The following is a 15,515-nucleotide window of genomic DNA, read 5'->3' on the forward strand; positions in this document are numbered from 1 at the left end:
GGAGGCGGCAGCAGCAGTGGCAGCCTTGGAGGCTGCAGCAACGCAGCATCGAGAAGGACTGGCTCTTGGTTCCTTGAAGAAGCCACCGCCGCTGTGTAAGTCGGTATATTCATGTAACTCGGAATATTCCGACTTACACCAAACTCGGGTTATGACAGGCTGTGGGAATGGATCCCCATCGTAAGTCATGGACTACCTGTACTATAGCAATACAGCTTTAAACAATACAATAGCACTTAAACTTATATACCTGCACTCTCTAGGCCGTGTAAAGTATTAGCATATATTGCCCTCAACAATCTGAGCCCTCATTATACAGACCTTGGAAGGATGGAAAGCTCAGTCAACCTTGAGCCCAGTTAAAATTGAACTACAGATTGTGGGAAGAGTTTGCCTGAAATACTGCACTTTAACCAGGGCTACATGTAGGGCTTAATAACAACAGTAGGATTTTGAATTGGACTTGGGTGTTTAATGGCAGCAGGTACCATCCTCTCTATTAAAGAAACATTTAACATGTTCTGAATCTGGTGACCCAAATCCTTTCTTGCCATCTGAAGGACCCAATTGATGCATATAGTACCAGTCTATAGTTGCAAGAGTTCATCTCACAGAGAACTCTATCCCCATCTTCAAACTCTTCAAGATAAAACAAGGAAAAACAATTACTAACCCAAAAGAATTTGTGAGACAGTGACATATAATCCTTACTCAAAAAGTGAACTACTCACGTGGAGGAAGCCTAAAAGGCCATTAACTTAGTTTAAACAAGGTTCCAATTGCCCCCATTAAAAATCAAATTGCCTCCCTGTGGGAACCAGGGATTTAAATGATAAAATAATCCATCCTCTTACCTTCAAGGGGAGATTGGACTGCCATCTGTCACAAATGATGTAGGAACTCCTGCTTTGAGGGGTTGGGGTTGGACTAGATCAGTGTTTCCCAACCTTGGCCACTTGGAGATATTTGAACTTCAACTCCCAGAATTCCCCAGCCAGCATTCGCTGGCTGGGGGATTCTGGGAGTTGAAGTCCAAATATCTCCAAGTGGCCAAGGTTGGGAAACACTGGACTAGACGACCTACAAGGTCCCTTCCAACTCTAATAATAAATAAAAAATCCTTTTCAAAGTAAACTGCTGTTAACTAAATTTAATCTGGATTGGTGAACATCACTAGACCTACTATGTTGGTCTGTTTCTCTTTGCTGGAGATTTTTGCCTCCTGTCTACGGTAGGCCACAAGATCACAGGAATAACATGTTATTCAAAGCATTGGTTTACACCGAATAGTATGTTCTGAGTCCCTGCTAAGATAGCTACTGATGCCATTGTGCAGATATTGTGCAGAAGCAACATGAGAAAATATTATTTTACTGAAAGAGTAGTAGATGCTTGGAGCAAACTTCCAGCAGACATGGTTGGTAAATCCACAGTAACTGAATTTAAACATGCCCGAGATAAACATAGATCCATCCTAAGATAAAATACAGGAAATAGTATAAGGGCAGACTAGAGGGACCATGAGGTCATTTTCTGACCTCAATCTTCTATGTTTCTATATATTGTAGGCACTTGCTGAGTTCCACATCCAGCTGTGTTGCTTTTTTGAAAGGATCTTTTAAGCTTTTATTACAAATTGAGAAGCTAACATCCTGAAAAAACAATGTTCAGCCTTGAACATCATCTTGAACATTTCCAAGAATGATTCAAAGCTCTGGGGAGAAATCTTGAAAGTAAAAGTGATAGCAAACATGGCTACACATTAATAAGTGTTTGTTACTGATGGTGCCCACCATGGCAAACCCAGAGCAGGGGCGGCATTACAAATCTAATAAATTATTATTATTAAATTATTATTATTATTTAGCATTCAAGTGGTTTCAAATGCCTCAGAGTTCAAAGACCTTTGTGTTAAACCATTCTACCTCTTTATTGGAATCTGGCTTAGCATAAGATGTGAAACCAGCTACTGTGGTCTCTAAACCATGGTTTATAATTCACCTAAGATGTGGACAAAGCTAATTGTTCTACACATTGGGAAGAAGAATCTGAACTCCAAATACCAACTGAATAATCAAATTATCACAGATAATCCCCACTCGGTTAAAGACCTTGGTATACTAATAAAAAAAGATTTAAGTGCCAAAGCCCACTGCAACAATATAGCCAAGAAGGCTTCAAGAGTTGTAAACCTAACCCTATGTAGCTTCTGCTCTGGCAATCTCACACTACTTACCAGAGCTTACAAAACTTTTGCCAGACCCATCCTCGAATACAGCTCATCTGTTTGGAACCCATATCGCATCTCAGACATTAACACCCTTGAAAATGTCCAAAGATACTTCACCAGAAGAGCCCTTCATTCCTCCACTCAAAATAGAATACCCTATGAGACTAGACTTTCAATCCTGGGCCTAGAAAGTTTAGAACTAAGAACCCTTAAACAAGATCTAAGTATTGCCCACAAGATCATATGCTGCAATGTCCTGCCTGTCGGGGACTACTTCAGCTTCAGCCACAACAACACAAGAGCACACAACAGATTTAAACTTAATATTAATCGCTCCAAACTTGACTGTAAAAAATATGACTTCAGTAACCGAGTTGTCGAAGCGTGGAACTCATTACCGGACTCCATAGTGTCATCCCCAAACCCCCAACACTTTATCCTTAGATTATCTACGGTTGACCTATCCAGATTCCTAAGAGGTCAGTAAGGGGCGAGTACAAATGCACTAGAGTGCTTTCTGTCCCCTGTCCTATTGCTCTCCTATATCTCCTAAACCTTTCTTCTATTCCTATATCTCTTCTTCTATTCTTTCATTGATATGTTCTATTCCTATATCTTCTTTTGTATTATTTCTTAGATATATTTTACTATGAGTATCTCCTCTATAACCTTCATCATGTATTTTACTATGTGTATATAGATATATATCCACTAAAACCCTCATTGTGTATTGGACAAAATAAATAAATAAATAAAAATTCAACAAACCATGTCCAAACAAACCATGGCTGATAATATGATGAGACCTGTGAGACATAGTTTAAGTAGGGCTTATCCAAACCAACCATTATTATCTGGGCTATGTTACATGCTGTTACACACCATCTTTTATACACTAGGGCACATTGGGTTCACATAGCACATTCAGCCCAAACTGAACAAACTGCATTATATTTCAAGCCAATATATGAACCCAACCCCTATTGCTTTTATTATGAATTGTTGGTGAGTTGATGGTATTATGAGCAGATGTCAGTTTTTCTTGAAGAGTTCTTCCCACATTTCTTGCTTTGCTCACTTGATTGGATATGCGAGAGCAAGTAATGCTCCCATTGGTCCTCTGCTCTGTCAGTTGAAGGGCGTGGTCTTCCTTTAATGTATAAATAAGCTGAAATTGGAGCTAGGTAATTTACTACTCTACCAGAGTTTCTGTGAAGAGCTGACGACCCCCCCTTGAAACTTCCTACTAAAAATGTAAGTGTTTTCCAATGTTTTTTTGAATTGTATTTATGCTGGTAAGAAAAATGTGTTCATGTATAATATTTAGGATGATATTAGCTATGTGAATATGGAAAGCTAGTTTCACTTTCTCTTTTATCTTAAGAGTTTCTAAGAGTAAATTCATAGAACATTTATAAGCCATCATGTAGTTGGCTTTTTAAATTTAAAATTAACTATTTTTTTTAAAAAACAACCAACTTTATATGTTTGCATTTTATCATTCAATTTTACTAGATTGTATTTTTATACTCTAATGTAACATAGGACTACATGTATTTTACATAACTTCTGTATGGAACAATTGGCCATAGTTTTGCCTTGGAAATGTAAAAAGCAATGTAGCTTAATCTTAAAGCAATGTTGTGTATCCCTGCTTAGATTCCTGCCTTGTGATAAGCCATGTTTCAGTTAACTCTATAGAACAAGCCATAATTTCTGGGTTCCTACCCAGAGTTAAATTATAAACCATGACTTCCAATTAGGTACAATTGCAGGCTTATATAAGTCAAAACAATTGTGGCTTAATGGGTGGGGAAACATGTTGATTGGGTTCCTCCCTCACTTGAAGCTACAATCTGGGTTAATTGGTTTTTCCTTAAAATGGAAGCCACACACAACAATTTACTTAATTTCCAAAATTGCTGGAAAGAAAATTCTACTAAGAAGTGCTGGTAAAAAAAAAAAGTGCAATAATAAACTTATTATTTGCTCTCCTTTAGCAGGTCTCCCACACAATCATGTCTTCACTTCCTCTGTATCTCCTGTTTGTGAAAAGTTACACCTATTTCAATGGATGCAAAATGGAGGCACCAGCTCTAGAGAACCCTCAGTGTAATTCTTCAACTGCAGGTGTATCTTGAGAGTGTTACAGGTGCTACTAAGGCTTATTTTTGTTCTTCTAGGCCAAAACAGCCAGCGACTCCCATAAATGATGAAGAACAGTCTCCAGCTACGGAGAATAATGAAATGCAGCAGGTAAGTTTTCTTCTGGGGGTCTAAACTAATGAATAATATCAGTAGACATCTGAGTATAATTTAGATAGGATAATAAAATTGCAGGTCCAATTTAGACTTTAATGCCAATTAATATTTAATGCATTAGAAACAATGTTTTATAGAGAAGGCTGAACCATGCTATTTAATTTTAATTAAAGATAATTAATTTTCCTCAGCCCAGGTTTTTTTTTAAAGTAACATTCCTCAGTCCATCATTCAAAAGCCAGGGTTTTTTATTTATTTATTTGTTTATTTATTTATTGGATTTGTATGCCGCCCCTCTCCGCAGACTCGGGGCGGCTAACAACAGTAATAAAACAGCATATAATAATAATCCAATACTAAAAACAGTTAAAAACCCATTATTATAAAAACCAAACATACATACAGATATACCATGCATAAAATTGTAAAGGCCTAGGGGGAAAGAGTATCTCAATTCCCCCATGCCTGGTGGCAGAGGTGGGTTTTAAGCAGCTTACAAAAGGCAAGGAGGGTAGGGGCAATTCTAATCTTTGGGGGGAGTTGGTTCCAGAGGGCCAGGGCCACCACAGAGAAGGCTCTTCCCGTGGGTCCCGCCAAGCGACATTGTTTAGTTGACGGAACCCGACTCTATGAACTTGAGACCAAAGCACATGAAGCAACCTATTTCACCCTTGAATTAATTGAAACATGATTGACTACTTAATTTCTTATGGTTTGAAATTTTACATCCTATCATATGTAGAGACAGAACCAGTTTGGCGTAGTGGTTAAGGCACCACTATAGAAACCCAGGAGAGCAGAAGTTCTAGTCCTCATTTATGCACAGAGCCAATGGGTGGGGGTGGGAGACTTTATTTGCACTTCCATAATCTTACCAAGAAACTTCCAAAGATTAATCCAGGTGTTTACCGGGAATACTGGTTCGAAAGTGCTTAGGCTGCAAAAATTAAGCCAACCACTAGATGGCGGTAAAAATAGAATGATAATAAAAAGATGCTTGACTGCAGACATTGATGGGATTAACCATGGAACTAAAAAATAAAGAAGAAAGGGAATATGAGATTTGGAATGCATGGTGCAATTGGCTAGAAAATAGGTGTAAAGTCTGTATTTAAGAGTTATATTAAAATGGAATAATTGTATTATCACTACAAAGGTAAAAATTCGTATAAAACTTTTATATAAGGTAAAACCTATATAAATGTATATAAAAGTTATAGAATATATAAAATAAAGTGGTTGGTTGCTCCCAGTATATTGGTTCCAGTTGACATTATGTGCTTTCTGTGTCTTAATTTTTTTTTTTTTTTGTGCTAATCTATGTTGAGTATCGAAACAGTGAACAATTGGCAGGTAGTTGCGGTTTAATTAACAAATCCTGAAGTATAATATACTTGGTATAATAATATTGTATGTTTTTGTTGCCTATGCCAACGAATGCTAAAATATTGTAAATGACCAAGTGTGGTTGTGGAGAAAGATTATCCAAAGGTATTCCTGACACAATTGTGTCCAAACCAACCTTCATCTATTGTCTGCCTTGTTTGGTTCTGGATCACAACTTCCAGAATTTCTGCTAGAAGAGGTGTTAGTCATATAAGGCTGGGAGGTATAGTCCCAACACATACAGAGGATACTCAAAGAAACCTTGTCTCTGTAGGTATTAGCTATAATCACAACTGAATATTGGATATCTCCTTGCCTTTCGTAAGCTCCTTAAAACCCACCTCTGTCATCAGGCTTGGGGGAACTAAACTACCCTTTTCCCCCTAGGCCTATACAATTTATGCATGGTATGTTTGTGTGTATGTTTGGTTTTAAATAAGGGTTTTTAATTATTTTAAACATTAGATTTGTTATATGCTATTTACTACTGTTGTTAGCCGCCCCGAGTCTACGGAGAGGGGCGGCATACAAATCTAATAAATAAATAAATAAAATAAATAAATTTATTTAATAACCTCTTCTCCTATCTTACCCCACAGGATGTTCTTTCAAGAGCTACCAATCTACCTCTTGTCAGCTCCACTTATGAAATGGCAGCTTTGGTTTATACCTCGACTAAGGAGAACCACCCCTACATTAGAGTCATCTTGGATTTGACCGAGAAGAGTGTGAAGCACGTATCCGAGATGGCTATGAATAGTGCTCAACCTTTTCTGAGTAAGCTTGAGCCCCAAGGTAAGGCACTGCCTTCATTCTCAAGGTTTTCTCTTTGTGGAAAGAGGCAGCAAGTCTGTGGGGCACCTCGCAAGCTTATTTTCACAGTAGGTTTGGGGACTGGCTGACACATGTAAAGATTGTAAGGCATTCTAGCTATTGGTTTGTTGCAGGCTGGGGTTGCCACTACCACTGCTACCGGTGCGCTGTGCACACAGCTTCAGATATCTGGCATGTGCTTGTCCCAGTGAGATATTACTTCTGTGCATGCACAGAAGCAAAATCTCTCTAGAACATGCGCGTGCCAGAAATCCGAAGCTGCACATGCAGCTCCAATTTTACTACCAGTGTGGCATCCTCATCCGTACCAGTAGGAACCCAATACTGGTCCTGTTGCTGAAGACTTGCATATATAGTAATCCCTCGCTACTTCGCGGTTCATCTTTTGCAGATTCGCTACTTCGCGGGTTTTCAAATGGGGCTTAAATCCATTAAATCCATTGGAAATTTTAAATCCATTAAAAATTCATAAAATTCTTCTACAGTACTACTACTACTGTGCTGGTGGGATATCACATGTAATTCCAGCTGAGAAACATTATAGAATGACTGTTTAATGCAAAGGGAGGGTTTTAAAAGTCCAAATACTCATTAAATATATTTTTAAAGAAATCTTTCCTCTACTTCACAGAAATTCATTTTTCACGGGTGGTCTTGGAACGCCTCCCCCGTGAAAAACGACGGATCACTGTATCTCAACAGTGAGACCAATGACCCAGAAAAGTAGTTGACCCCTCTTCATTGGGACGCCTTCCAGGGCAGATTAGATAGCCAGACTTGAGAGATTCAATGATCCTTTCCGACTCTAGGATCTGGTTATCTCTACCTCCTTTCTCTCTCCTGTTCAATATGGAGGTTGTCCCAGAGAATCTGTATTTACCCATAGATATTGTAATTTCTGCCATTTCAGCGATGTAACTGAATCATAGGAATGGCTGTAATATATAAATGTGTATTAGAATATGACATTTCTTGAAAGGATGGACAGACTAGACTTTCAATCCTGGGCCTAGAAAGTTTAGAACTAAGACGCCTTAAACAAGATCTAAGTATTGCCCACAAGATCATATGCTGCAACGTCCCGCCTGTCGGTGACTACTTCAGCTTCAACCACAATAACACAAGAGCACACAACAGATTTAAACTTAATATTAACCGCTCCAAACTTGACTGTAAAAAATATGACTCCAGTAACCGAGTTGTCGAAGCGTGGAACTCATTACCGGACTCCGTGGTGTCATCCCCAAACCCCCAACACTTTACCCTTAGATTGTCTAAGGTTGACCTATCCAGATTCCTAAGAGGTCAGTAAGGGGCGAGTACAAGTGCACTAGAGTGCCTTCCATCCCCTGTCCTTTTGCTCTCCTATATCTCCTATACCTTTCTTCTATTCCTATATCTCTTCTTCTATTCTTTCATTGATATGTTCTATTACTTTATCTTCTTTTCTATTCTTTCATAGATATATTTTACTATGAGTATCTCCTCTATAACCTTCATCATGTATTTTACTATGTGTATATAGATATATACCCACTAAAACCCTCTTTGTGTATTGGACAAAATAAATAAAAATAAATAAAAATAAATAAATAAATAATATACAAATCTCAAAAAAAGGTATATCCACCTGGAATAGCTTTCTGTAAACTGCAACACACTTTAATTTGCAGAAGTCTATACCATGAGAAATTTAATGGAATGAGGGGAGAAGGAAGATTCAGTGATTATTTATAAGAATTCTAAAAATAATTAACACTTTTTGGATGTTATATCAAACATCTTGCAACCTATAACCTAAAGACTGCCTCTCTGTAGTTTCAGTAGCCAACCACTATGCCTCCAAGGGCTTGGATAAACTGGAGGAGACCCTGCCCGTCCTCCATCAGACAGCTGATCAGGTAAAGTGACCTTTCTATTCTTTCTTCCATCTTTTAATATCATTGTTGATGGGGGATAAATCTCCTAGTGTGCCCTCTAGAGGTTTGGGGGTCCAACTCCAATATGTCTTAGAATCGCCTTATATTGGGGATAGTAATCCAGTCTTCTTATTTCTGATCAAGAGCATCAGGAAAAGATCCAAAAATGCACTGGGATATAAAATTAGAAGCCACTTGAAAATTGTGAAAAATCTGATTTTATCATTGTGTTGATTTATTGGATCTGATAGCTTGGAACAGAGAACAATAGCTGGGGGAGTGAATTGAATCTAAAAAGGAATAGGGGAATAGAAGGAGTCTTCGGAGAGGGGCAGCATACAAATCTAATAAATAATAATAAATAATAATAGAAACATAGAAACATAAAAGACTGACGGCAGAAAAAGACCTCATGGTCGATCTAGTCTGCCCTTATACTATTTTCTGTATTTTATCTTAGGATGGATATATGCTTATCCAAGGCATGTTTAAATTCAGTTACTGTGGATTTACGTCTGCTGGAAGTTTGTTCCAAGGATCTACTATTCTTTCAGTAAAATAATATTTTTACAGTAAAATAATTATTTTTCTAATAATAATATTGCTTGTTTTCCAAACATGGATTCTGACAAGCTAAGACTTTGATGACCTTTTGCCTATCTGCAGTAACTGTTAAGAAAATAATGGTTAGAACCATAGTTCCCTCTAAGCTGAGCAGTGAGCAATCGCTCACTTAAAAATCATCATCAACTCAGAGTTTTCCAAACCTGCCCAGAAACCCAGAGGGAAAGAGTGAGAGGGAAGGAGAGAGAGAGGAAGAGAGGAAGAGAGAGAAACAGATAGAAAAAAGAGAGGAAGGAAAAGAGAAAGAAAAAGAATGGGAGTAAGAAAGAGAGAAAGAAAATCAAAATCTAGTTTGAAACTAGCTCAACTATTTAAGTGGCATTTTGATATTGATAGAGTTGTCCTATTATGAACTTACCGTTATAGACACACAGTACAGTATTTTATTTTGAAATTCTCCGAGGCAAAACAGGGTGGGTTTTTGTTTGTTTGTTTGTTTATTTATTTATTATTTCTGTGCCGCCCAGTCCCGAAGGGACTGCCGCTCAGACACTATACTTTTCCGCTCACCCCCCCCAAAAAATTAGAGGGAACACTGGTTAGAACCACATTACATCCAGTTCCCAAAACATTGAATGTTGCTGCTTTTGTTTAATGGTATCCCCATAGGTTATTTCTGAGACACAGGAATTGGTGTCCGCCAAAATAGCAGTTGCCAAAAAAGCCATAATCAAAACTGTCCAAGAAGGCAAAGAGATGATCATAGAAACAAGAATGGGCAAACTCGCCATAAGTGGGGTAGAAGCAGTACTGGGGAAGTCGGAAGAATTGTTGGATCACTATCTACCAATGACGGATGAAGAACTTGGTAAGAAGTTTTACCCCAACATCTCCAGTTTGGTGTGTGTGAGATTGTAAGAATTTAGCATTTGCAAATACTCCCAGTGTCGCTCGATTATGTTTTGTGAATGTTCTCAAAGGCCAGACCTTTGGAAAAGAAAATAGTTTCTGTGTGTTGACGCCTGGTCAACACAGGTTCAAAGAAGTAACCTGTGTTTAACTAGGTTCAAAGAAGTAACCTGTGTTTAACTATATTCCCCAGCTCAAATAGCACAATCGACACCCGAAGGAATACCCCTGCCACCTGAATCCCGAGGTTATTTTGTGCAACTTGGTTCCCTGTCAACTAAACTCCAGCATCGGGCTTACTGGTATGCGGTGGTAAAAATGGAAACAGCCAGGGAAAACATCCAAAAAACATTCAACCAGTTACGTCAAGCCATTGGGCAGGTAGGAGAGAATTCACTTTCAGACCTTTAAAACACAAAATTGAATATGGGATGAAATATTATTCAGCCCAACCCTTCCTTAACTATGTTACCTTTGTGGTATAAGCATCTCATACTATTGGGGTATAGGTACATAGAAAGTACATAGTACATACTGTGTTTCTCCGAAAATAAGATACTGTCTTACATTAATTTTTGCTCCAAAAGTTGTGCTACGTCTTATTTTCGGGGGGGTGCCTTATATTTCTCAAATAAGACAAATTCACAGGCAGAAAAGCTGACACCCCCAAAGAAAGTGTACACTGATTATGATACGGTACCTGTCAGTATGGCACCCACCCACACAAACGACGGCACTTATATGGTACAACAATATACTCCCGCTATTGCAGCTTCCGGCCACCAGAGGAACTACAGTCTACGCACTGTAGTGGAGACAGTAATGGCGGTGAGACAGCAGCAGACTGTGTCTGCTGTACTGTACGGTACAAAGCGATGGAAGGGGCCAGCAGGGGACGCCACATTATTACGGTACCACTATGAACAGCTTTGAATGATACCGTATGTTTTTCCACCGTACCGTATGTAAACTTGACTATGCCTTATTTTCGGGGGGTGCCTTATATTAGCAAATTCTGCAAAACCTCTGACATGCCTTACTTTCGGGGTACGTCTTATTTTCAGGGAAACAGGGTAGTACATAGAAAGTATACGTGTGTATATAATGTTGAAGGAACTTTGTGTGACACATCCAGAAGGGACCTTATATGGGAAATTCATTTATTGAATTGGAAATAAAGCAAAAGTTGAGCCAGGGTGGCGCAGCAGGTAGAGTGCTGTACTGCAGGCCACTGAAGCTGACTTGTAGATCTGAAGGTCAGTGGTTCAAATATCATCACCGGCTCAAGGTTGACTCAGCCTTCCATCCTTCCGAGGTGGGTAAAATGAGGACCCGGATTGTGGGGGCAATAGCCTAGCTCTGTTAAAAAAGTGCTATTGCTAACATGTTGTAAGCCGCCCTGAGTCTAAGGAGAAGGGTGGCATAAAAATTGAATAAATAAATAAATTGAATAAATAAAAGTGAAGCTTTGCTAGAAAGAGGATGGGAACTGGGGTGCTTAAGATTAGCTATTTAAACTTACATTTTCTTACCACGAAATGCCTTGCCTTTATTTTTATTTTTTTAAAACTTGGAAATTATCAGCCTTATTTTTTTAATCTTTGGGCCTATGTTGGTATTATTGTGAATTGTTCAAGGCGAACCATGGTTTACAGGTCACATTCAAAGAAAAAAAGGAGGGTGAGAGGAAGGCAAAAAAAAAAAGTATCTGTTTGCATTTAAGTTGGGAGTGGAGACTCCCACTGATCAACACTTGTGCATTATTTATTTAGTGCAAAGGAGAATGTAGCGGTAGTGATTTCTGACAGTCTCAAAATGGGTGAGCAGTGTGCTCGGGCGGTAGGAAAAGCAAGTAGGATGCTTGGCTGCATAGCTAGAGGTATAACAAGCAGGAAGAGGGAGATTGTGATCCCGCTATATAGAGCGCTGGTGAGACCACATTTGGAATACTGTGTTCAGTTCTGGAGACCTCACCTACAAAAAGATATTGACAAAATTGAACGGGTCCAAAGACGGGCTACAAGAATGGTGGAAGGTCTTAAGCATAAAACGTTTCAGGAAAGACTTAATGAACTCAATCTGTATAGTCTGGAGGACAGAAGGAAAAGGGGGGACATGATCGAAACATTTAAATATGTTAACGGGTTAAATAAGGTTCAGGAGGGAAGCGTTTTTAGTAGGAAAGTGAACACAAAACAAGGGGACACAATCTGAAGTTAGTTGGGGGAAAGATCAAAAGCTACATGAGAAAATATTATTTTACTGAAAGAGTAGTAGATCCTTGGAACAAACTTCCAGCAGACGTGGTTGGTAAATCCACAGTAACTGAATTTAAACATGCCTAGGATAAATATATATCCATCCTAAGATAAAATACAAGAAATAGTATAAGGACAGACTAGATGGACCATGAGGTCTTTTTCTGCCGTCAGTCTTCTATGTTTCTATGATAGCTTGCTCTGGTCATTAACTTTCTATGCCAAAGCAAATTGCAAATGCTCTAAAAACAAAGCTGTACTAAAACCAATTCTTTGTTTTGTCCACCAGATAGAACATGCCACGCAATATATCCATCAGGAAGACAAGGAAGAGCTCCAGCAGGTACAACTGGATTAAAGTCATAGGCAGCAGGGGTGGATTCCCATGCCTGCTGCTACCAGTATGGTGTGCGCACAACTTCACTTCTGCATGTGCCCAACATGTTGTTGCTTCTGCGCATGTGCAGGAAGGAAAATCTTGCCAGGGGATGCACCCATGCATGCAAGAGATGTTGGTGACTTTTTTGCATGCGCAGAAGCAAAAAATTGCCTAAATCTCACACATGTGTATACAGCGCATCTTTCGCTACTGGTGCAGCATCCTTATCTGTACTGTAAGAATTATACACCAGTAGCGAAAGATGCGCTGCATACACAGGTGTGAGATTTAGGCAAATATTTGCTTCTGCGCATGCAAAAAATAGTGAGACCAAGGAAACATGTGCTCTTGATGCAATAACACTGGGGAAGAGCAATTTCGTTGTCTTAAATCCGTAACTTGTTTCCAATTAACTTTTGGACTCTGGATCCAAACTTAACCACAGATTTTGTCTATCATGTCAACTTTTTAAGCTACAGGCAGTGAAGGGCTACCAAAATTTTATGCAGGGCACCCTGCATTTTCTTTCAACATCTTTCAATGCAAATTGGGTGCTCTGGGGTGGAGCTCCATTTTTGCTACCCCTCTGCGTCCCTCCCCAATCCGGGCAGTAGCCCACCCCTGGCTAAAGGATATCCTTAAATGTTATACAAATTGTGCATATGGTAGTCCTTGAGTTACAACAGTTGGCTTAGTATCCGTTCGAAGTTATAATAGCACTGAAAAAAATGGACATAGCCATTTTTAACAACTTGTGACCCCCAAGGTCTTATAATCAAAATTCAAAAGTGACTTAAGGCTATTCTTAACAACTTGTATACTGCACAAGTCAAAAAGAGGGAGGGGAAAATATTTACTGACCTCTCCCATCCTAGACACAACTCCTACCCTCAAAATGTCGCTACAGAGCACTGCACACCAAGACAACTAGACACAAGAACAGTTTTTCCCCAAATGCCATCACTCTACTAAACAAATAATTCCCTCAACACTGTCAAACTTTTTACTAAATCTGCACTTCTATTTCTACTAGTTTTTCTTATCCTTCCTATCCTCCTTTTCCTCCCACGTATGACTGTAACTTGTTGCTTGTATCCTAAGATTTGTATTAATATTGATTGTTTCTTCATTGTTTTTGACCCCTATGACAATCATTAAGTGTTGTAACACACGATTCTTGACAAATTTTCTTTTATGTACACTGAGAGCACATGCACCAAGACAAATTCCTTGTGTGTCCAATCAAACTTGGCCAATAAAATTCCATTCTATTCTATTATGACCATGGTGGTATCCCCAATCACATCCACATTTTCATAAGGTGTAGAGAAAAAACTTGGCGTGATAGAAGAAAACTAACTACAGTTTTGAAACCAGCATGCCCAATTAACTCTAAAAAAAGCTCAAAAATCAAACTCAACAGAAATTTTCTTTCTTTTCTTTTATTTTCTTTCTTTCTTTATTTTATTTTCTTTATTTTGTCCAATACACAATGAGGGTTTTGGTGGGTATATATCTATATACACATAGTAAAATACATGATGAAGGTTATAGAGGAGATACTCATAGTAAAATATATCTAAGAAATAATAGAAAAGAAGGTATGGTAATAGAACAGATCAATGAAAGAATAGAAGAATTCTATTTACAAATTGTGTTACAAATTGTTCCCCAGTGTAATTGTAGGGCCATTCTTGAGAAGCTAAAATATCTATTGGTTCATTCCTTTTCACAGATGGAAACTCACACCTTGGCCATGAGTTACCACATCACCGAGCAACTGCAAATGGCCTACCTCAACTTGATGGGAAGCATCCATGGTCTGCCTGGTATTTTTCAGCAGAATATTGAGTCGTCTCTCCGCAGTATTGAGGAACTTCAAGCTACCTTTACCGGAGCTGAATCTTTCCAAGATCTCTCTAGCAGCCTTTTGATTCAAAGCAAGAAGACCGCTTGCATGGCCCAGAAGTACGTAGATGAGATCTTGGACTATGTGCTGCAGAATACTCCATTATGCTGGCTTGTGGGGCCTTTTGTTCCTGCTCTCAAGAATACCTCCGGTGACCCAGAGCCTGCAAAACCCGATGAAAAGGAAGTGGAAACTCTGGAACCAGAAGCTCCAAAGGAAACTCAATGACTTAGTTATTTAGTCCAGATGGTGGCATGCTATTCCTGAGATAAAAGGGAGTGTACGAAAGCAGTTGTAGATTCTCAGGGGGGTGACATTGAAACTAACATGATTGAAATATTCCTGTCTTTCAAGTTGTATCACAGTGGAGTTGGAAGCTCAATTATTCTAAAGGAAAAAGATACGTGTTAGTTGATTTTTCTAGGGACTTCACTTTGAGAAATAAAAGAATTGATTCATGTTGTACTACATTTTTAAGCTTTCCAGGTTTACTGAATGGCACCACTGTAACTCTTTGATTTAAAATAAATGTCATTGCACAAAAGTATAGGTGATTGTTTGAAGTTTTTTTCAGTGTCCTACTATCGATAATCCACGTTATTAGATAGTGATTCTTTTGCAGTTTTCTGCAATCTTGATTTCACAAGGAGACTTTATAATTATATGCTGGAAGTGGAAGAGATGAGAGAGGAACTAGATATGTCTAGTTTAAGGAAAAGAGGGACTAGGGGAGACATGATAGTAGTGTTCCAATATCTCAGGGGCTGCTTCAAAGAAGAGGGAGTGAAGCTATTCTCCAAAGCACCTGAAGGGTAGGATAAGAAGCAATGGGTGGAAACCATCCAGTTTTGGTCACCACACTTTC

General features: G+C 38.8%; 2 protein-coding genes across 5 annotated transcripts in view; one reads left to right on the forward strand and one right to left on the reverse strand.

Moving 5' to 3' along the window:
* Window positions 1-3,184, reverse strand: part of LOC139169065 (perilipin-3-like) — a 46,664-nt gene extending 43,480 nt beyond the window's left edge. For 3 of the 4 annotated variants that reach the window (XM_070754867.1, XM_070754864.1, XM_070754866.1), the window contains exon 1: window positions 855-945. The gene's annotated coding sequence lies outside the window, so the exon portion shown is untranslated. Of the gene's footprint in view, window positions 1-854; window positions 946-3,112 lie in introns of those variants that run through there. The other variant, XM_070754865.1, reaches the window with a different exon arrangement.
* A 118-nt stretch (window positions 3,185-3,302) lies between these two features.
* Window positions 3,303-15,194, forward strand: LOC139169824 (perilipin-3-like). Its single transcript, XM_070756506.1, has 8 exons — window positions 3,303-3,484; window positions 4,414-4,486; window positions 6,478-6,673; window positions 8,531-8,613; window positions 9,865-10,063; window positions 10,298-10,485; window positions 12,652-12,705; window positions 14,477-15,194. Coding segments are annotated over exons 1-8 (1,197 nt in total). The 5' UTR covers window positions 3,303-3,482; the 3' UTR covers window positions 14,879-15,194.
* Window positions 15,195-15,515: the final 321 nt, after the last annotated feature.

Source organism: Erythrolamprus reginae, chromosome 6 (assembly GCF_031021105.1).
Source record: "Erythrolamprus reginae isolate rEryReg1 chromosome 6, rEryReg1.hap1, whole genome shotgun sequence".
Lineage (NCBI taxonomy): Eukaryota > Metazoa > Chordata > Lepidosauria > Squamata > Dipsadidae > Erythrolamprus > Erythrolamprus reginae.